The sequence below is a fragment of the Camelus bactrianus genome, chromosome 31 (genome assembly GCF_048773025.1).
Source record: "Camelus bactrianus isolate YW-2024 breed Bactrian camel chromosome 31, ASM4877302v1, whole genome shotgun sequence".
Classification (NCBI taxonomy): domain Eukaryota; kingdom Metazoa; phylum Chordata; class Mammalia; order Artiodactyla; family Camelidae; genus Camelus; species Camelus bactrianus.
In genome coordinates, this window is record NC_133569.1 from 17,678,910 (window position 1) to 17,700,204 (window position 21,295).

General features: G+C 47.2%; 1 protein-coding gene across 1 annotated transcript; it reads left to right on the forward strand.

Annotated features, from left to right (window-relative positions):
- The first annotated feature begins 64 nt into the window (after positions 1-64).
- TRIM35 (tripartite motif containing 35) lies at positions 65-20,240 on the forward strand. The gene is made up of 6 exons (XM_010948655.3): positions 65-605; positions 9,135-9,230; positions 11,643-11,873; positions 15,015-15,037; positions 15,841-15,959; positions 17,577-20,240. Exons 1-6 carry the CDS (start codon positions 171-173, stop codon positions 18,152-18,154), a joined length of 1,482 nt encoding a protein of 493 aa, XP_010946957.2. The 5' UTR covers positions 65-170; the 3' UTR covers positions 18,155-20,240.
- The last annotated feature ends 1,055 nt before the right edge of the window (positions 20,241-21,295 follow it).

The following is a 21,295-nucleotide window of genomic DNA, read 5'->3' on the forward strand; positions in this document are numbered from 1 at the left end:
CTGGGGCGGAGCCTCCCTGCACGCCCCGCACGATTGGCCGGCGCCGCTGTCGCTCAGCGCTCCGAGGGGGAAGGGGCTGGGCTCCGCTCACCGCCGGGTCCCGGGAGCCGCGAGGCGGGTGGGAGGGGCCGGAGCTAAAGTTGCGGGAGCAGGAGCCGGCGGCTGGGGCGATGGAGCCGAGCCCCGCCGTGTCCCCCGGGCCTTCTCGCTCCTTCAAGGAGGAGTTGCTCTGCGCCGTCTGCTACGACCCCTTCCGCGACGCCGTGACTCTGCGCTGTGGCCACAACTTCTGCCGCGGGTGCGTGACCCGCTGCTGGGAGGTGCAGGTGGCCCCTACCTGCCCGGTGTGCAAGGACCGCGCGGCCCCCGGCGACCTGCGCACCAACCACACCCTCAACAACCTGGTGGAGAAGCTGCTGCGCGAGGAGGCCGAGGGAGCGCGGTGGACCGGCCACCGCTCCCCGCGCCTCTGCCGCCTGCACCGCGGCCAGTTCAACCTCTTCTGCCTCGAGGACAAGGAGCTGCTGTGCTGCTCGTGCCAGGCCGACCCCCGGCACCAGGGGCACCGCGTGCAGCCGGTGAAGGACACTGCTCACGACTTTCGGGTAAGCGCGCGCGACCCGGGTGCGGGAGGTGGCCGAGCGCGCACGTGGACTGGAACCCAGCACCCCCGACCCCGCTGCTCCCGCCACTCCAGCCGGCCAGAGCCGGGTGTGCCCGGTCCTGCCTCTCCTCCTGCTGCCGGCTGGCTGCTGCCTCCTCGGGGCCCCTACTCCCTGACTCTGGTAACCTGCAGAGGCTGCCTTCTTCATCAGGGCTGGCCCAGGAGGCCTGAGATGGGAGAAGAGAGAATGTCAACAGGAATTGTGACAACTGGGTTGTAGGGCGTTCTCCAGACAGTCCCGCCCACCTCTGAAGGGCTGAGGCCGTGCACCTTTTCTACCAGCCGGGTGGGGCCCCGGCCCCGTATAGGAACAAGGTGTGGGTAAGCCCAGGAACCCTGGAACTGGGCACACTCAGGGTAGAGGTGCAGCACCCCAAGACCTGGCTGGGATATGGAGCCTTTAGCTCCCCCCTATCCATCCCTTCCCGAGCTGGCCCAATGTGTTGTGTAGCTGTGGGGAGATCAGCTGGTATATTTTCCATCACTTTCTCAGCATCCCCATGTCTGGAGTTCCAGTGGCTATAAATAAAGGAAGGAGCAACTTGTAGGGCAGAACTAACATGGAGAATTTTTTGGTATAGGAAGGGAAAATGATCAGGAAGTAAGGATTAGCCAGCTCAGGAGTTAGCAAAATCTTTGACCTTAACTGGCCCATAGTAAGAAATGTTTTTTCCATGGTGACCCAGAACACCCATATATATGCATGGTGTTCTGTTTCAGTTGAAACAAAAGTTCTGTGAAAATGTCTATTGTACTCTGGCGTTTTCTGTCGTTTGATTTTAAACATTGCACAAGGTGTGAAACACTATAATTTATTTCATCACCTATTAATACCTACTAATACGCAGGTCAGGCCCACAGTTTGGAGAACAGCTGGTCTGAAGCTGAGTGTATCAAAAAGGAGGTACTGCAAGAACCCCCAATGCCTGGTCTCCAGACACTGTTTTAATGAGTTTGCTTTAATGCCTTTCTTAAGAGATGTCAAAAATTGATTACCATTCCATACACATTTTTGACAAAGTTCCGGTGAAGGGGCTGTCGTCCATTCGCTTGTTTGAACTTGCCAGTGGAATGAGCCTATAACTGCTGTCACCTTGTTTGTTTAACGGTGGTCCACAGCAATGGTGTCTTCTCATTTCCCCTGGCAGAAGCGCCAGGTCCTGATTTGGAGCAGCCGAAGTAAGTTCTGGGGGCTGGGGTCGAGGTAGGGGGTACCGTCATGACAAATCACCATGGGGCTGGCAGAGGTATAGATTGGAAGATGGGCAGGGGTCAAGGACTGGAGCACTAAGGCAGAACCCCCAAGTCTGGGCTAAGCCAGGATTTAAGGTCAGTGAGCCAGGTGCCAGGAAGCGCAGACTATCTAATGACACCTTTCTGTTTATTCAGGAGATGCTTTTTACTGCTAGGCCCTGGGGACACTGCAGGACACGGGATAAACAAGTCAGACCTTCATGGTGGCTTCAAGCAGACACCTGAGGCAGGAGGCGGTGTTAGCCAGGTGAAGGGAGTGTGGGAGGGTATTTCAGTCGCAGGTGGAGGCACGTGTAAGGGTCCTGAAGCAGGGCGGCCTGACTTGGGAGGCACTGAGAGAATTTCAGAGTAGTGAGAAGGAATGAGGATGGATACAGAAGGAGCCAGGAGGCCCTGAGGCTCCACCTTTATCCTAAAGACAGCTGAGGTTTTTCAGCAGAGGAACAATGCTGTCAGATCAATGAACACTCAGAGCGATGTCTGAGGAGGAGGGGAGTCTAGTCCGGAAAGAGCTGAGGAGTGTGCTCAGCCTGATGCCGGGTGGCACTCACTGGTGTACAAGACAGCTGTGCACCGGAACTTGTCCTGGGTGCTGCGGCTGCAGAGGTCACTAAGCCAGAGCCCCGCCCATGGAGCTCACAGCTTAGTGGGCAGCCATGTTCATACTTCTTTTTTTTTTTTTTAAGTGGAGGTACTGGGGAGTACTGGGGATTGAACCCAGGACCTTGTGCGTGCTAAGCACGCACTCTACCACCTTCCCTGCTCATCCATATTAGGAAATCATGGTGCAGAGAAGTTAAGGAACTTGCTCTAGATCACCTACTACTAAGTGGAAGAGCTGGGATTTGAACCTGGGTGGCCAAGTGCCAAAGCTCTTAGCTGCTGAAAACAAATGTCTGAAATAATGGAAGAGAAATAACACAAACTGGAGACAGATGCCAGGAAATCCTGGTGATGGGCTTGGTAAGCATGGACAGAGAAGACTGCATTCTTCACTTGTTGGTAGAATTTGAGAGACCCAGGCCCCTTTGTGCCTCTATCTTTGAAGTGTGGAGCCTGACTGCCTGAGAGAGGAAGAGCTGTTGCCAAAGTTCTCACCAGTGGTCAGTGACAGCAACAAGATACAGATCCGGCCTCCTAGCTCTGGGTCCAGGAGGCCGTGTGGTGTAGTGGAGAGAACATGGATGCCCAGGGCACTTGTTGACCCGGCAAGGAGTTAGTTGAGCATGTATTTTGTGCTGAGACCCGGGGATGTGTGGTGCATGAAAGTCTCTTAACTCTGCGGAGCAAGCCTTCATTCTGTCTGCAGTTTATGGAGCACCATGTGCTTGGTGAGGGGACCTTGGCATCAGGACCTATCCCCAGGAAGCCTGCAGCCTTTCCAGGAAAGTGAGGCAATTATGCAAAGTAGGAAGTACGGTGGTAGAAGGGTCCACAGAGAGGCAACTGAACTCTACTGGGGAAATCAGAGCAGCTTTTGGAGGAAATGAAGGGGGCCTGCGAGACTTTTCAAGGCCACCTTGGGATAGTTGGGTGAAGCAGGTGGTACTTGGTCAGAAGCAGGAGCGCATATGGGACCTCAAAGGCCAGAAAACCTGGCTTGGGCCAGACAGCCCTGGCTGCAGGCATCACTCTAGCACTTTGATAAGTACTTGAAAGGATGGTGTGACAATTTTGGGAAATAATGCTTATTCTCTTCCTTGCACCCTTTCCATTTTCTGTTATATCACCTAACACTTGTGCTCACAGATATTTTGGATAAACAATTTTGTAAAATTCTTAGGGCGTTAATTTGCTGCTTAAGGAATCAAATTGTAATTTAAAAAGAAAACTAGACTATATAATCACATTCTGAATCCTTTAGTGTAAATAAAAACATCCTGTTTTGTGTGTGTTTATAATTTAAGTAATCTTGAAGGTCTTGAATGCCGGCTTTGTCCAATGAATGAATTACTGGAGACTTTATCAAGTCAAGAGAGTGAGAGGGAGACCAACTCCAACTCCCCAAAGCTCTTGTATTTATTGAGAACAGTCAGACAAAGGATGGAGGTAAAACACATCATAGGACCATGTAAGGGGCATGGTGTACCTGCAGGCATGCAGGTCAGCAGTTTTGTGAAAAGCAGAAACATTAGTCTTAATCCGTATGTTTAGGGAGAAGTTTACAATGTTTAGGGAGTATACAATCACAGTGGAAACCCGGCAGGTACGAAGGCCCCATAAAGATCAAGATCTAGCTAGATAAGGGAAGAATGCCCTGCTCTTTTCAGCAAGGGCAGAAGGTAATGTTTTTCCAAGAAGCAGAAGCAGCCCTACAGCTAACAGCCTACGCTAAGATAAGCAAGGCGTGTCTTGCTGTTTTTTAGCAGTTTTCTGCATTGCAGCCCTGCAACTTACTAGCCCGGGAATGTGCCCCCACACTTGAATGTTAGAATTTGAAGCCAAAATCAGCGCTCTTTAGCTGGGCCTGGGGCCTGTGTGATGCTCCAGACGTGTCATGGGCCGCTTATCTCCATCCAGGGCAGTGATGACCCCATGTTTGTCTGGATTAAGCTTCGCACCAGAGCCCCCACTAGTGACCCAGCCATCTCTGCTATGTCAGGTACTCCTTGGACTCCGTGCAGGGCCCTGAATGGTTGGTCCAGTTGTGACACAAGTATGTTTAGTGTTAAAATCAGAATATCAGAAGCAACCATGAAAAATATATTGTTTAGAGTCATTTGAATTCATACTTTTTACCTGTAGTGTTTTGTAGGTTAACCACTAAATGTATACAAGGGGAAAAAAATGGAATAAAAAATGCATAGTAAATCTTTAAAAAGGCAAGAAAGGGAGAAAAAGATATATTGAGCAAGCAGGACAAATAGCACAGAAGAGAAGGTAAACAAAAATGCTGCTGTACTGGCAATTACATTGAATACTCCAGCTAAATGACACCAGCTGTCCGACTGCGTAAGAAAACAAAATCCAGTTCTGCACCACTTAAATGTGATGAAGTCATTAGAGTAAAAATGCATTTGATAAAATTCAGTATCCTTTTGTGATTGGAAAAAAGTTAGCAAACTAGGAATAAAAGTAGCTTCATTAATCTACCAGAAAACGTATAGCAAATACTGTATTTAATGGTGAAACGTTTAGCATTGTCTTACAGAGATCAAGAAAAAGGCAGGAATGCCTATTATGATCACTTCTATTCAATTTTGTACTGGAGATCCTAGCTAATAAAGTAAGTCAGGAATAAAAGGCATAAGGTTTGGAAAGAAGGAAGCAACACTGGTATTATATGCAGACAGTATGATTGCATCTGTAGAGAAGTTTCTGTTGCATAGAAAATAAAAAAGGTGCTACAGATAATTATAGTTACATAAGTGAGTTTAGACAGAATGCTGGTTGCAAAATAAAGAATAAAAATCAATTGTATTTCTGTATATCAATAGCAAATAGAAAATTTAAAAATACACTTAACAATAGTATAAAAAATCAGGTATCTGGGAATAAGTGTGACAAAAAGTGTGCAGAACTCTGGCCGGTAATAATATAAACCTTTGTTGAATGACATTAAAGGAGACTAAGTGGCAAGATATACCATATTCATGGACTAGAAGGCAGTATCTAAAGATGTCAGTTATCCCCAAACTGATCTGTAGAGTCAGTTCTATCCCAGTCAAAACCCCAACATGATTATTTTGTGGAATTTGGCAAACTAATTTTAAAATTTACATGCAAGTTCAAAGGGCCAAGAATTGCCAAAGCATTCCTAGGAGCTATTTATTAGATGTCAGTTTGTGTTATAGTTCCTGAAATTAAGACTGTGATATTGGTAAGAATAGGGGTAAACAGATGGGGGAACCGAGACCCAGATGTGTATGTGATGAATAACAGAGGTGGCCTTCAGACCAGTGGGGAATGGCAGTGTTCTTAAGTGGTGGTTCTGGGACAACAAGCGACCTGGTCACACCATTCACAAAATAAACCTCAGGTATCTGCTCTAGACCCAAATGTGAAAGGAAAGCCATAAAGCTTTAAAAAAAATTATATAGGAAATTAACTTTATGACCTCAGGGTAAGGAGGTATTTTTTAAACAAAACCAACAAGCCCTAATTCCAGAGGAAAATACTGATACATTGGACTACACTGAAATTAAGAAATGTGAGCAAGATGATAGAAGATACTTATTATACATAAGATCCGTAAAAGACATGTTGTGTGTTTGTAATAAATCCTTACACACCAGTAGGAAGATGGCAGGCAGCTCAATAGAAAAAAGGTCAAAAGACTTTAGTAACAGGTATTTTAAAATAAAGATCCAAATTGTTAATAAATATTTTTCATTAACATGGCTTCTGTGGTATAAATTGGTACACCTGCTTTGGAAAAAAGTTTGGCATTTTATCTACTGAAGTTGAAGATACACATTCCTGTGACCCAGTAATTCTACCCCTAGGAATGTTCTGTAGAAGAGCCGGTGCACTTGTGCACCAGGAGACCGGAACAAGAATGTTCATACTACTTGTGTTACTCGAAGATTGTGAATGACCCAGCTGTCCATTAACAGTGGAATGGATACTTAATTATAGTATGTTTATATGGTGAGATACAATGCAACAACGAATGGGTAAACTCACACAATTATGTATTTGAATCCTGCAAACCTTATGTTACATAAGCAAGACACAAAAGAATACGTCACTTTTGCCATATTCTGTTGGTTAGAAGCAAGCGGCTAGGTCCAGCCCCTAGGGAGGGGATTCCACCAGGGCCTGAGTACCAGGAGGTGGGGCCATTTTAGAGTCTGCCTCCCTCAGTGGCCCTCTGGCCCCAGTGATTGATGTCCCTCCCACATGCGGTGTACACTCACCCCCTCCCAGGTTCCCCAAATGTCTTATCCCATTATAGCATCAGCTCAAAGTCCAGAATCTCATCATCTAAATCAGGCCCCAGTGGGGATGAGGCTTTTGAGGACAAGTGTGTATAACACATCATTCCCCAAATCTAGCAGCTTAAAACAACAACTTTCTTATTTCACAGGAGAGAAGATCACTGGGGCCTGTCTTAGGGGCTGCTTGCCACCACTGTCTAGGTCTACATCCTTGCTCTGCACATGCTAGCTGTGTGCCCTTGGGCTACTTGCTTCCCCTTTCTGTGCTTCAGTTTTATTCATCTGTAAAATGGGGCTAATAAAATTACTTACTATTAGGGATAATGTGATGATTATGTGATGTAATTTGTAAAGAAATTAGCATTGTCCCTGGCACATAGTAAATGCTCGATAAATGGTAGTCATTTATAACATGTTATTAGAATTGTTATTTTTCCAAAGGTGGGGGGGACTTGGAAAGCTCTCAGAATGTAGAGAGAAAAGAATAAAAGATGGAAAGCAAATGCTTGGCCTAGGATACAAAAGGTTGGAATCCAACCCAAAACTAGCAGTGTTTCCTCTAGGAGTCCAAGGAGATCAGAACAATGGTAAACGTTTGAAAAACTAAACCAGAAATATTTGAATCTGCTGGTTAAAGTATTGTGCACGATCCAAGCACTACTAGGATATTGGAATAAGGCAGGGAGGTGGGGGGACATGTACAGTCGGCCCTCTGTATCTGGAGGTTCCACGTCTGTTGATTTAACTAAGGGGGGAATCAAAGATATACAGGAAAAAAATCCAGCAAGTTCCAAAAAATGAAACTTGAATTTGCCACTCTAGCAACTATCTACATAGCATTTACACTGTACTTAAACTACTTATGTAGCATTTTACACAAATACTGTGCCATTTTGATACAAGGGACTTTAGCATCCTTGGACTTTGGTATCCACGGAGTCTTCCTCGGTTACCCAGGGACGACTGTGGTTTAGATAAGGCCCTCTGGGAAGAACTGGGTCAACCCCATGATCAGATCTGTTCTTCCGTGACTGCAGACCAGCTCAGCTCAGAAAGTCGCGAAGGGAGCCTGTGAGCACAGTCTTGACAGTTGGGCACAGAGCTCTGGTTCACAGCGCATCCTGCGCCAGCTGCAGGCTGAGCAGGATGCCCTTCGGTGCTGCCCTGGGACCAGCCTAGGAGGGAACAGGTCCCTTTACCTCCTCAGCCCTGTCTCCCCATCTGTGTCAGGTACAAAACGAAGGGGCTGGTCAGAAAGAACGGAAAATACTATATGGTATCACCTATATGTGGAATCTAAAAAGACACAAATGAACTTATTTACAAAACAGAAACAGACTACTGACATAGAAAACAAACATATGGTTACCGGAGGGGAAAGGGATAGGAAGGGATAAATTGGGAGTTTGAGATTTGCAGATACTAACTGCTACATATAAAATAGCTAAACAACAAGTTTGTACTGTACAGCACAGGGAACTATATTCAATGCCTTGCAGTAACCTATAATGAAAAAGAGTATGAAAATGAATATATGTATGTATTTATATGAGTGAAACATTATGCTGTACACCAGAAATTGACACATTGTAAACTGACTATACTTCAGTTTAAAAAAGCAAAAACAAAAAACAGAAATCCATACCATGGAATGCTGCTCAACAATAAAAAAGAAAGAACTATGGATAGACACACAAGCTGGCTGAATCTTCAGAGAATGATGCTGAGCCACAAAAGACGATCCCTCAAGTTTACATACTGCGTGGTGCCACTTATATAACAATCTTGAAAAGAAAGATGGGCGTGATTATAACCAGGCAACAGGAGGGATGTTTGTGGTAACTGGACTGTTGTGTATCTTACCTGTGGTGGTAGACACGCAGACCTGCATGTGATAAAATTACATAGAAATACACACACACACAAGTAAAACTGGGGAAATCTGAGTAAGAGTAGCTACTTGTATTAATGTCAATATCCTGGAGGTGTGATAGACTATGGTTTTATAGGATGTTACCACTGGGGGAAGCTGGGTGAAGGGTACATGTGATCTCTCTGCATTATTTCTTATGTGAATCTACAATAATCTCAAAATACAAAGTTTAATTGAAAACAAAGGGGCTGGGTTAGAGGCTATCTGAGATCCTCTCTGCCATAGGACCTCGGATTCAAGGTCAGGGCTGTGTCCCGCAGCACAAGGTCGGACCAGGTTCAGTAAATGTGGTTGAGTGGTACCTGCGTCGATATGCAGCTCCAGCTGTAATGTGGTGTGTTGCCTCCCTGCCCTGCCTCCGCCCTAACCTGCCTCCCCGCCTCCTTCTCACCCTTCTCGGCAGGCCAAGTGCAGGAACATGGAGCACGCACTGCGGGAGAAAGCCAAGGCCTTCTGGGCCATGCGGCGCTCCTATGAGGCCATCGCCAAGCACAATCAGGTGCGTGAGGGCGGGGCTAAGCGGGGAGATGGGGATACCCAGGGCAGTCGGGGGAGAAGTGGGGGTGGGCTGCCCTGGCCGTGGCTGCTGCCCCAGAGTCGTCCTTCTCCAGCCCTGATGGCCTAGCACGGCCGTCTGATGCTGACTGTGGCTGTGTGGCCTCTTTAAACACCTGGGCATAGCGGCGCCAGCAGCTGTGGAGCGGCTTCCAAAGCCCCTGTGCCATCTGCGCCGTGGTGTCAGGCTGACAGCTTAGCCATGCTGCACCACCTCGCCGGGTTCCCAAGCCGGCGATGCCCCTGTTCTCACTCCCCACGTCCAGCCACGTCTCCAAAGTACACCATGTCCCCTGACACTCCCTTTCCACTGCCACTGTCCTGGCCCAGGGCACCATCACTTCTCTGGCCTCCCACCTGGACCCCATGCTTCTGCCCTTGTACTGCAATCCATGCTCCGTGGAATGGGCTTATCTTTTAGAAAAATGGATCGATTGTGTCACTCTGCTTCAGACTGCCCAGTGGCTTCCATCCCATCAGACTCCTCACCGTGGCCTCCAAATCTCTCAGCCAGCCCCTGTCTGCCCCTCAGCTTCATCTCCTCTTGAATTTGGCCAGTGCCGTCTGCCCAGCTGGCCTGGGGCAGGATGGACACTTGCGGAGTGTCCATATGTCCAAGTGACAGCACCGGTCTGCCCCTCACCCCCTGGGGCTGTGGCATTCTCCCAGGGTCAGGTGCAAAGCTCCCAGGATTCCAGCTTGCTTAATGCTTTTCCTCTAAGCCCAGTCAGTCCAGGTGGATGAGAAGTGAAAGTTTTGCGTTTACCCCTTTATTGAGAGGCTGCCAGCCGCCAGGGTGGGTTGACTTGACTTGGCACTGGCTGGGTTTCCTGCCTGCTCTGTTTTTTGTCTTCCTGTGTGACAAAATCATCCCAGATTTCATGTTCCCACCGTACAGTCTTCACGCCAGTATTTCAACAAGACCATCTTTCCTCACGTGCATTTCTTTGGTTATTAGTAAATTTGTACGTCCTTTTACAAGTGTCATAGCCATTTGCATTTCTTTTTTTTTTTTTCGTGCTCACGGTGATGTTTATTTCTGTTGGTCATTTTAGACTTGCAACACATATATGTACCCATACATAACTTACAGCATTGTTATGTATATTTTCAAACCTGATTTTACCTGCCATTCCACAGCTTGTCTTTTTCACCCATATTACGGCAGGTAGATGAGAGATATCACATGTTATGTACATCTATATGACATTTAATTCTAGCTCATTATTTCACCTGCTGTCTCTGCTTACAACAATTTGTTTAAACAAATTTGTTAAACTACAATTTGTTTACCTCCTTGTTGACGGACCTCTCACTTGTTTCCTCTCTTTTTGTTCTTATAATCAATCATTTCTCTTGTGAATCCCAGTTCACATTCTTTGTCTTGGAATTTTTGTCTTTACTCCTAGTGGATTCATAAGAGCGCTTCGTAGATGAAGACTAATAACAATCTGTCACATGTTTTTTCATAGGAATTATTTTCCCTAGTTTGTCGTTTCTTTTGTAAGAAACCGTTTTCTCCCCTTCTGGGTCATTTCTCCTTTTACAGTGAATCATTTTGCCATCATATTGTAAGAGCCATAAACATACATTAAATATTCAATCCAAAGATGTGAGTTACTAACCTGCCATTGCTGGACCACGCAATTCGAGTTATTTTTCCAATAGTTATCCTGGAATTGTATTTATATATTTAACGTTATTAGTAGTCTCTTGCCCTTCAAAACTTCTTACTTCTTCCTGTTTCCAATTATCTCATTCTTTGAGGCTTCTCAATTTCACATCATGTAAGAAAGGGCTTTCTCATCTCAAGATAAGAAATACTTCTCTGCTTTTCCTTTGAGTATATTTATGGCATTGTTTTAACTATTATTTTAAATGCTTTTTGTAGCTATGATTAGGAGTGTGCATATTATTGATTCAGTTTTAAAATAAGTCCTTCCTACTACTATTTTTGGTAAGCCTCTATCAGACAAATTTGAAGTCCTAAAATTGGAAGGCAAATCATTTTTTAAAAATCATTGCTATTTGCAACAATTCATTTCTGTGAGCCAGGATTTCCCTCACGATTGCAGTCTAACCGGGTACAGAATAGTGCATGTGGAGGAAGTTACAGGACTATAGTTGTCATCCGTAAGCAGTGATTTTATTTCGTTGATTTATCAAAACAGCCTCACTGTGCTGTCTGACTGACTTTAAATTTAAATTTATAAATTCATGCTAAGAAAGCTGCATCTATATTGCGTCTGTTGAGGTTCCGCGTGTGATTCCTTTTGCAAATTGAGCTCCTTTGCTAAAAATCTGGGAGCCACTGGGCTCGGCGATGGCTGAGGTTCCCGCCGGCTGTCTGCTGCAGGTGGAGGCTACCTGGCTGGAAGGGCGGATCCGGCAGGAGTTCGACAAACTCCGCGAGTTCCTGAGGGTGGAGGAGCAGGCCATCCTGGACGCCATGGCCGAGGAGGCCAGGCAGAAGCAGCTTCTGGCCGAGGAGAAGATGAAGCAGCTTGCGGAAGACACCGAGGCTCTGGCGCACGAGATCGAGCGCCTGCAGATGGAGATGAAGGAGGATGACGTCTCTTTTCTCATGGTGAGGACCTCGACGTCCGGACTCGGCGGCAGGGCCCAGACGTTCGGGGGCCAGCGGGGAGCCCCGCCTTCCGCGCTTCCGGACGCATTGTTGGAGGAGCCTCGGGAGGAGGTGCTCCGCCTGGGGCGGGAGGCGGAAGAACTTATGATTGTAATCGGAGCCCTTCCTCCCTCTCTGCCTCTCTGCCGTCCTCTTCCCCCTCCCTTCCTCTTACCCTTCCTCTTCCCCATTCTCTTTTTCCATCTTAATACAATGGAGTACTTTTTAGATAAACCTTTCATTTGGGACTACTTTTAGATTTATGGAAAAGTTGCGAGGATGGCAGCGTGTGCTCCCGTGCACCTCTGCGCGGGTTTCCCCTGTTAACACCATACGTCGCCTGGTGCCACAGTTGTCCAGACTAGAAAACAGACACTGGCGCACTGCTGTTACCGAAGGTCCAGACTGTTGATTTCTCCACGCCTACCCCCACGTCCTCTCTCCGCCCCAGGATCCAGTCCAGGGTCCCGCATTGCGTGTGGTTGTCGGGTCTCCTAGTCCCCTCTGCTCTGTGATGGCTTCTTAGTCTTTGCCTGTCTTTCATGACCTTGGCAGTCTCGAGGAGTACGGGCGGGTGTCCTGTAGAGTGTTCTCATGATTAGATCAGGGCTGTGAGATTTTTTGAAGACTACAAAATGAACTATTTTAAGAATTATGCAATTATTTAAATTTTTGATTTGAATATGATATTTTGGTATTCTCTTATTGTCTTAAGAAAAGGATGACTCCATTCTTTCTTTTAAAAAAATACTGAGTTTATTTCCTTTTCTTCCTTTTATTGATTTCACCCCTCTTTTCCTTCCCGTGAATCACTGTTTGTTTGCATTTGTATGTTTGTTTTGCTTTGCTGCAGGGGAGTAATCAGGTTTATTTATTACTTATTTATTTTAATGAAGGTACTGGAGATTGAACCCAGGACCTCGTGCATGCTAAGCATGTGCCCTACCACTGAGCTATACCCTGCGTCCTACTGGGTCTTTATATAAAGTTTCTATAACTTGAAAGCTAGTTTGAAAATCAGAATGGCGAGGTATCTCCTTTACTTGGAGAGCAGCTGAACTCGCTGTTTTGAAAGGAGAGTCTTTGCTGAGCAGAGTGGGAGGGACAGGGACATCCTCCATTCAGGCAGGATGTAACATCCTGGCTGGGGACCTTTGTGGGTTCTCAGCCTCATACAAAGCTTTGGACTAAGATGTCTCTAAAATGCCCGAGAAATAAATTATTTGGTGGGTTCTAAAGATTGAAATCTTGCCCAGTATCCAGTGTGCTTTCAGGGATGGTTTTGTGAGATATATAAAACGGCTTAACTGAGATATAATTTGCATGCCATGTAATTCCATTTTTTAAAATGCAAATTCAGTGGCTTTTAGTGTATTCACAGAATTGTGCAACCATCACCACAGTCGATGTTAGAATGTTATCATCTTCACAAACAGAAACCCTGTACCCTGTAGCTACCCTCCCCACCAGCTCTGACCGATCGCTGATCTACTTTCCGTCTCTATAGATTTGCTTATTTTGACATTTCATGTAAGTGGAATTACACAATATATAGCCTTTTGTGACTGGCTTCTTTCACTTACCTTAATGTTTTGAAACTTCATCCATGTTGTAGCGTGTACCAGTACGTGGCTGGAGAATAGTCCGTTGTGTGGATCGATATACGATGTTTGCTTTATCCATTCATCTGTTGGTGGACATTTGGGTGGTTCCACTTTTAGCTACTATAAATAATACTGCCGTAAATACTCATGCAGAAGTTTTTGTGTGAACCTGTTTTCATTTCTCTTGGGGATGTGCCTAGGAGGAGATTTGCTGGATCATATGGTAACTCGGTTTAACTGTTTGAAGAACTGCCTGTTTTTCGAACAACGGCACTATTTACATTCCCCTGAGCAGTGTATATGGATTGTGGTTTCTCCACATCCTTGCCAACACTTACCTTCTTTTTTTGATTATAGCTGTTGTAATGGGTGCAAAGTGGTATCTCACTGTGGTTTTGATTTGCATCTCCCTGATGGCTACTGATGTTTCTATGTACCTGTTAGCCATTTGTATATCTTCTTTGGGGAAATGTACATTCAGGTCCTTTGCCCATTTTAAAACTTGAGTTGCTTATCTTTTTGTTGTTGAATTGTGTTTTTATATAATATGCTTACTAGACCTCTATCAGATACATGATTTAGAAATATTTTCTCCCATTCTGTGGGTTATCTTTTCACTTTCTTGATGACTTCCTTTGATGCACAAAAGTTTTCCATTTTCATGAAGTTCTTTTTGTCTATGTTTCTTCTGCTTCTTGTGCTTGGTGTTGTATCTCATGCATGACTCAAGGTCATGAGTTTTATAGTTTTATCTCTACATTTACGTCTTTGGTCTATTTTGAATTAATTTTTGTGTATGGTGGGAGTTAGGAAATCCAGCTTCATTCTTTTGCATGTAGATACCCAGTTGTCCCAGCACCATTTTTTGAAGACCATTCTTTTCCCATGGAATGGTCTTGGCACCCTTGCTGACAAACAAATGACAGTGCACATGAGGGTTTATTTCTAGACGTTCTTTTTTTTTTTTAACATTTTTTATTGATTTATAATCATTTTACAATGTTGTGTCAAATTCCAGTGTTCAGCACAATTTTTCGGTTATACATGAACATATATATATTCATTGTCACATTTTTTTCTCTGTGAGCTACCATAAGATCTTGTATTATTGCTAGACTTTCAGTGAGCATTGATCTGTATGTCTGTCCTTATGTTTGTACCACACTGTCTTGATTACTATTGCTTCTAATAAGTTTTGAAGTCTGGAAGTGTGAGCCACCAACTTTGTTCTTTTTTTCCGAGATTATTTTGGCTATTCTGGGTCCCTTGACTTTCCATATGAATTTGAGGATCCATGTATCAGTTTCTGCAAATAAGCCAGCTGTAATTTTAATAGGAATTGCATTGAATTTGTAGATCAGTTTGGGGAAGGGGTTATTGCCATCTTAACAATATTAAATCGTCTGATCCATGAACACGGGATGTTTGGCTCCTTTGGAGGTCAGAAATTTATGTTTTCTCTGTGTCTGTGTTTGTGTCTCTGTTTTTTATCTTTCAGAAACATAAGAGCCGAAAACGCCGGTAAGTTGACAAGGCTGGTGGAGAGGAGAGGATGAAGAGGTAGAAATACCAGGGCTGCAAACTCAGGTGGCTCCAGGGCCGGGCAGGCAGTGAGGCGAGCTGGGTGCCCTGCCGAGGGAGCGCTGGGACCAGCCAGGTGGAGAGCCCTCTACAAGGCACCCACTTCTGATGTGCGCTGCTGCAGTGTTGCTTTCCTGAGTGTAGAACATGATCATGGATGTGCCATCCTGCCTGGGGCTTCTAGTTCTCTGGGGGTTGGCCCAACCTTTAAGCTCATTTCTTGTCAGCCCCCTCCCTCTGAGAGCCTCAGGACATACTGGTTTGTGTGAATGGTTGTTGGGCTCACAGGGATGAATAAGGAAAAACTGTGCCCAGTCAGAGCTGTGCAAAGATGGAAGAGAGTGCTTTGGGCAGTAGTGAGTTCCCTGTCCCTGGAGGTATTCAAGCAAAGGGCAATGATACCTTCTGACTGTAAGACTAGAGGTGTCTTCTGACTCAGATATCCTCTGAGCTGATGCACAGTGTGATTTCTGCCCACATGGATGGGAACCATGTCTGAGAACCTCCTATTTATATTTATCCCAGTGGGAGCAGGATGGGCCTGAGTGCTGAATTCTGAAGGGGTGTGAACCACCCAGTTGGCTTCTGGTTCATCTCCTGACAGAGCCCAGTCCAGGTTTGTCTTGGGTAAAGCGACCAGTGGGTATAGGCCTGAGGCAAGGAGTCCTGTTTCAAGCTGACCCAGTTTGGCTCAGGACGCATGGCTCTGGCCCTGCCCACCAGGCCCAATTCTCCTTTCCCAGCCTCTTCTGCACGATGGAGCCGGAGCCCGTGCAGCCCGGCATGCTCATCGACGTCTGCAAGTACCTGGACTCCCTGCAGTACCGCGTCTGGAGGAAGATGGTCATGTGTGTCGAATCTGGTGAGTGGGGGCGTGGGCAGGTCTAAGAGTCAGGGGAGGGCTTCGTGCTAAGCAGAGAGCCCACTGAACCCGTTCCTTCCAGCTTCCCACCCCATCGACCTCCTCCCCACATCCCCCCACTGTCCCTTCTCCAGCCTCTTTCACATGGGTCTCTGTGCCCTGTTCCACTCCTCCCTCCACTGCTCAAACCTCTCCTGGCAGAACTCCCTCCTTGTTGGGGCCTGACACTTGGCCACCTCTTCAGAAAAAAGAAACTAACTTCTCTCTCTATTCAGAACCGTATATTTTTATTTTATTTTTTTTAGTAATTTTTTTGTTCAACTATTTTATTTTTACTTTATTTTAGCAGAGAGGGGAAGGTAATTAGGTTTATTTATTTATAATGGAGGTACTGGGGATTGAACCCACGACCTCGTGCACTCTAAGCACGCTGTCTACCACCAAACTGTATCTTCCCCCCTAGAACCGTATTTTGTGTATAATGAAAGAGCCCCTCAGTTCAGGGTTGCCTCTCCCAAGGTGATTGCAGCCCACACAAGTCACTGTGTCATGTGCTGTGGACTGAATGTTTGTGTTGTTGTCCCCCCCCCCCCAATCCTCTAACCTCCATGCATTGGAATTTGAAGGCTGGGCCTTTGGGAGGTGATTAGGGTTAGAAGAGGTCACAAGGATGGGGCCCTCTGATGGAATTAGTGCCCTTTTAGGAGGAGGCACAAGAGAGCTGGCTTCCTCGCTCTCTTCCTCCCCAATGTGAGGACACAGCAAGAAGGTGAGCATCTCTCAACCAAAAGGAGAGCTCTCACCAGAACCTGAGCGCACTGGCACCCTGATCTCGGCCTTCCAGCCTCCAGAACTGTGAGAAGTACAGTTCTGTCATTTAAACCACCCAGTCTCTGATGCTTTTGTAGTAGGAGCCCAAACAGAGACATGATTTTACAGGGAGAAATGTCAGTGACCCAGGGGCACGTTATATGCTTTTCTAAGATGTCACAGACGTCATGTGTGCATCCGGATCTCTGCCTGCATGGCTTCCTGTGTCTGTCGTAACAAAGGACTGAAGACTGGGTGCTTTAAAATGACAAATTTGTTCTCGGTTCTGGAGGCTAGAAATCCAAAGCCAGGGCGTTGGCAGGGCCATGCTCCCTCTGACACTTGGAGGGGAGGCTCCTTCTCTGCCTCTTCCTGACTTCTGGTGTTCACCGCTGACCTTGCTGGCAGCTGGAGCGCTTTGATCTGTCCCCCCAGCATCACAGGGCTTTCCCAGCATATGTGTTTATTTCTCTCTATTTTGGTAAGGACAACAGTCACTGGATTCAGGGCCATCTCTACTCTGGTCCGATCTCATCTTAAATAATTACATCTGCAACCATCCCATTCTCAAATAAGGTCACCTCCTGAGGTACTGGGGATGTAGGCTCCAGCATAGTTTTTTTGCAGGGCGCATTTTTAACCCCTGACAACACCCCTCCTCAGCCCAGAGCAGCCCGCTCCCTGCACTGGGGCCCGGTGGGACATAGTCTGCCAGTTACAGGGGACGGAAGGCATCCACCCGTGTGGCAGCCGGGCGGGATGGCAGGTTTGCCGACCTTCCCCACCTTCTTCCTGCTCTGCGCCCAGTGCCTTTCAGCTTTGATCCCAACACCGCGGCCGGCTGGCTCTCCGTGTCCGAGGACCTCACCAGCGTCACCAACCACGGCTACCGGGTGCAGGTGGAGAACCCAGAGCGCTTCTCGTCGGCGCCCTGCTTGCTGGGCTCCTGCGTCCTGTCGCAGGGCTCGCACGCCTGGGAGGTGGACCTGGGGACGCTGCCGAGCTGGCGCGTGGGGGTGGTGCGCACACGCCAGGACGCGGGCGCCGAGGGCCACTCGCACAGCTGCTACCACGACACGCGCTCGGGCTTCTGGTACGTGTGCCGCACGCAGGGCGTGGATGGGGACCACTGCGTGACGTCAGACCCCGCCACGCCGCCTCTGGTCCCCGCCATTCCGCGCCGCCTGCGCGTGGAGCTGGAGTGCGAGGAGGGCGAGCTGTCCTTCTACGACGCGGAGCGCCACTGTCACCTGTACACCTTCCATGCCCGCTTCGGAGAGGTGCGGCCCTACTTCTACCTGGGCGGCTCGCGGGGAGACGGGCCTCCTGAGCCACTGCGCATCTGCCCCCTGCACATCACGGTCAAGGAGGAGCTGGATGGCTGAGGCCCGCCCCAGCCTGCCTGATGCTGCCTGCCCGGGTCCCGTGCCTCCGTCTCGTTTTCTTTCTGTCTCTTCCCAAAGCCACACTCACCTTGGTACCTCTCTACTGCCTGTCTTCTTGCCAGGATCTTCCTACTGACCTGTCCTCTCTTTTCCCTGGCTCTGGGCCACCCCCCTCCCTTCCTCCCTCATCTTTGGTCCCTTCTCCACCCACACTTGAAAATCATCCAGGAGGTGCCTCCCTGGTCAGGCTCTTTCCAAAATTGTGGCCTCCTCTGGATGTGCATTTTCTGATCCAAATTTTAAGGTCTCTGGGGATAACGTTTGCTTCTAGAGTGAGTCTGTAATATAAATGTAGGTTTTATCATTTTCCAAGTGTGGTGAGGCCAGCAGACCAGGAGAGGACTCCTGGTGAAATGAGTTTGTTACTTAAGAGTTCCCAGGAAAAGGGACCTTTCTACGGGGCGGCCACCTGGGGAAGCACCAGTGTCCTCAGGGGGCAGCAGGAGTGAGGGGAAAGTGTAGGCGGAAGACTTATTGTGGTTTTTATGGGCGGGAACAGGCCAGACAGGGTACGGGGCAGGTGGGTTGATGATCAGCGAGTTGGAACACTTTTGACAGGCTCTGGGGCATAGTGGCTGCCCCTAGTTGTCTGATAACGTGGCCCAGGGATGATGGGGACAGGGGGATACTGGCCTGGAGTGTAAGAGCCTGGTAAAGGAGGTGGTTGGGGTAAAGCTCTGCACATGAAAGGTTGTGTCGAGAGGTGTGCTCAGAGGGGAGTTGTTTGCTGTTTCCAGGAATTTGCTCACCCTGGGAAGGGCAGTGTCCTCCTGGTCAGAGAGCCCCAGATGCCAGAGTGTTAAGTATACAGAAAGTAGAAAAAAGTTAATACAGGACCATCACCATGGCTCTGGGCAGGTCCCATGGCCTGGCTTATCCATCCCTTCATATTAGTATTTAAAACTGCTCCATGGGCCTCCCTGGGGCCCTTCAGGGCTGTGTGTGTGTGTGTGTGTGTGTGTGTGTGTGTCTGTGTGTGTGTGTGTGTGTGTGTGTGTGTGTGTGTGTTGTGGGGGGTGGCAGGGCTGCCCATCAGATCAGCTATGATTTATGGATTCTTGAATGATTTCCTCTGAACAGAGGTTCCAGAGCACTTAAAAAAAACAATTTAAAAACCACAGTTTAGACCCATTCTCTCTCTGGGCCTTGGTTTCCTCATCTACAAATGAGATCATAGGTCTGGAGGGTGCTGTCCTTCTGTGATTGTGTGGGGGACCTTCCCCAGATTCTTCTCACACAGGTCAGGAGAGGGGGGCACAGTCTGGAGAGATGCTGGTAGTGGGGGGCAGGGGTCCTCAGCACTCTTGTGTTTGGGGACCTCAACCCGCTGGTCTGCTGCCTTTGTTGTTTTCAACCTGATTTCTCCTGCCTCTGCCGTTACTGCCTGCAGACTTGTGCCTCCAGCTTTCCTTCCTCACGTGCCTGCAGAGAGTTTTAAATTGCCAACCCACCACGTCCTGGGACAGCATTGTAAAGTGAAATGATTTCCTGTAGGAGCAGTGTTCGAACTGGGGCACGTTCCTGACCAAGGACTCACGAACTTTCTCCTGCTTGTGTCTTCTAGTTCACAGAAACAGACATTTTAAACAGAAATGATGACCCAAAACTAAACATTGGTTGTAAATGTGATGTGTACATTGGTGGTGGCCACGGGGAGGGACGTGATAGGAGATGCCACCAGGTGAAGAGGACCAGGTGCAGGGAGGGGAGTGGCGAGGATGTCTGCGAACTGACATGAGCTGAGCTGGCCCATCCAAAGGCTCAGCTCGTCAGAGCTCAAGGCACTTTGGAGCCCAGGCATCCGAGTCCAGTGTGCACTTTCTATGATAAAGTATTTATCTAGCCCATCAAAATAAAATTTCTATGTAAAAATCTTGACTGAAATTATTTTGTTAGTTGTAATAAACTTTTAAAAATGTTTTTCATTTCCACCTTAGATGTTGGAAGAAGTTCTTTTTTTTTTTTTTAAACAGGATAATTTGGATACCCTAGGCCCCTTTTTACAAAAATAAAAAGTGATATTTGAGCTTAAGCCCACTTTTTCTTTTGATATTTTCCTTTCACTGCTCTCACAAAGCGAAAGTCCATTCATCTTGAAGCATATACTGAAATTTTTGGTTTTTATTATTGGATAATCTATTATATGGATATACTACCTTTTATTTATTCTTTCTTCAATTGGTGGAAACATTTAGGTTGTTGACGCTTTTTGCCGTTATGGATAGTGCTGCTATGAACATTTGTGTACAAGATTTTGTGTGGACGTGTGTTTTTCATTCTCTTGGGTACATACCCAGGAGTAGACTTGCTGGATCAGACGGTAACACTGTTTAACCGTCTGAAGGACTGCTAGGCTGTTTTCCAAGGTGGCTATACCACCTTCCAGGCTTACCAGCAGCGTATGAGAGCTCCAGTTGCTCCATATCCTCGTCAACACTTGTTACTGTCCATCTTTTAATTTAGCCATCCTAGTAGATGTGAAGTGGTATTTCATTGTGGTTTTGACTTGCGTTTCCCTGATGCCTAATGATAACGGCATGTCTTTTCATGTGCTCATTCTCCCTTTATATATCTTAGGGGAATTGGCTTCAGATCCTTTGCCCATTTTTGACTGGGTTATTTGCCTTTTTAATATTGAGTTGCAAGAGTTCATTGTGCATTCTAGATCCAAGTCCTTTATCAGATATATGATGTGCAAAAACTTTCTCCTATTCTGTCTCTTCACTTTCTGGGAGATGTCCTTTGTAATACAAAAGTTCCAATTTTGATGATGTCCAGTTTATTTATCTTTCCTTTTGCTGCTTGTGTATCCTAGAACTCTTAACCTCTGATGGATTCCAAGTTCTGGATCTTGGCCTGGGCGTGGGCAGTTGTCCTATTGACAAAGGAGCCCTGGTCCAAGAGTTGGTTCGTTTCTCCCTTGAACCCTCCTACCCTTGCCTCCCTCTCTCACTCGGTGCCCATGTCACTCTCCTGCTCCTGACAACATCCAGACTGGAGGCAGTGCCCCAGGCAGCATCTCCTTCTCCAGCCTCTCCCACCTTTCAGCGCATCCCACGTGCATCTGGCAGCAGCACCGTC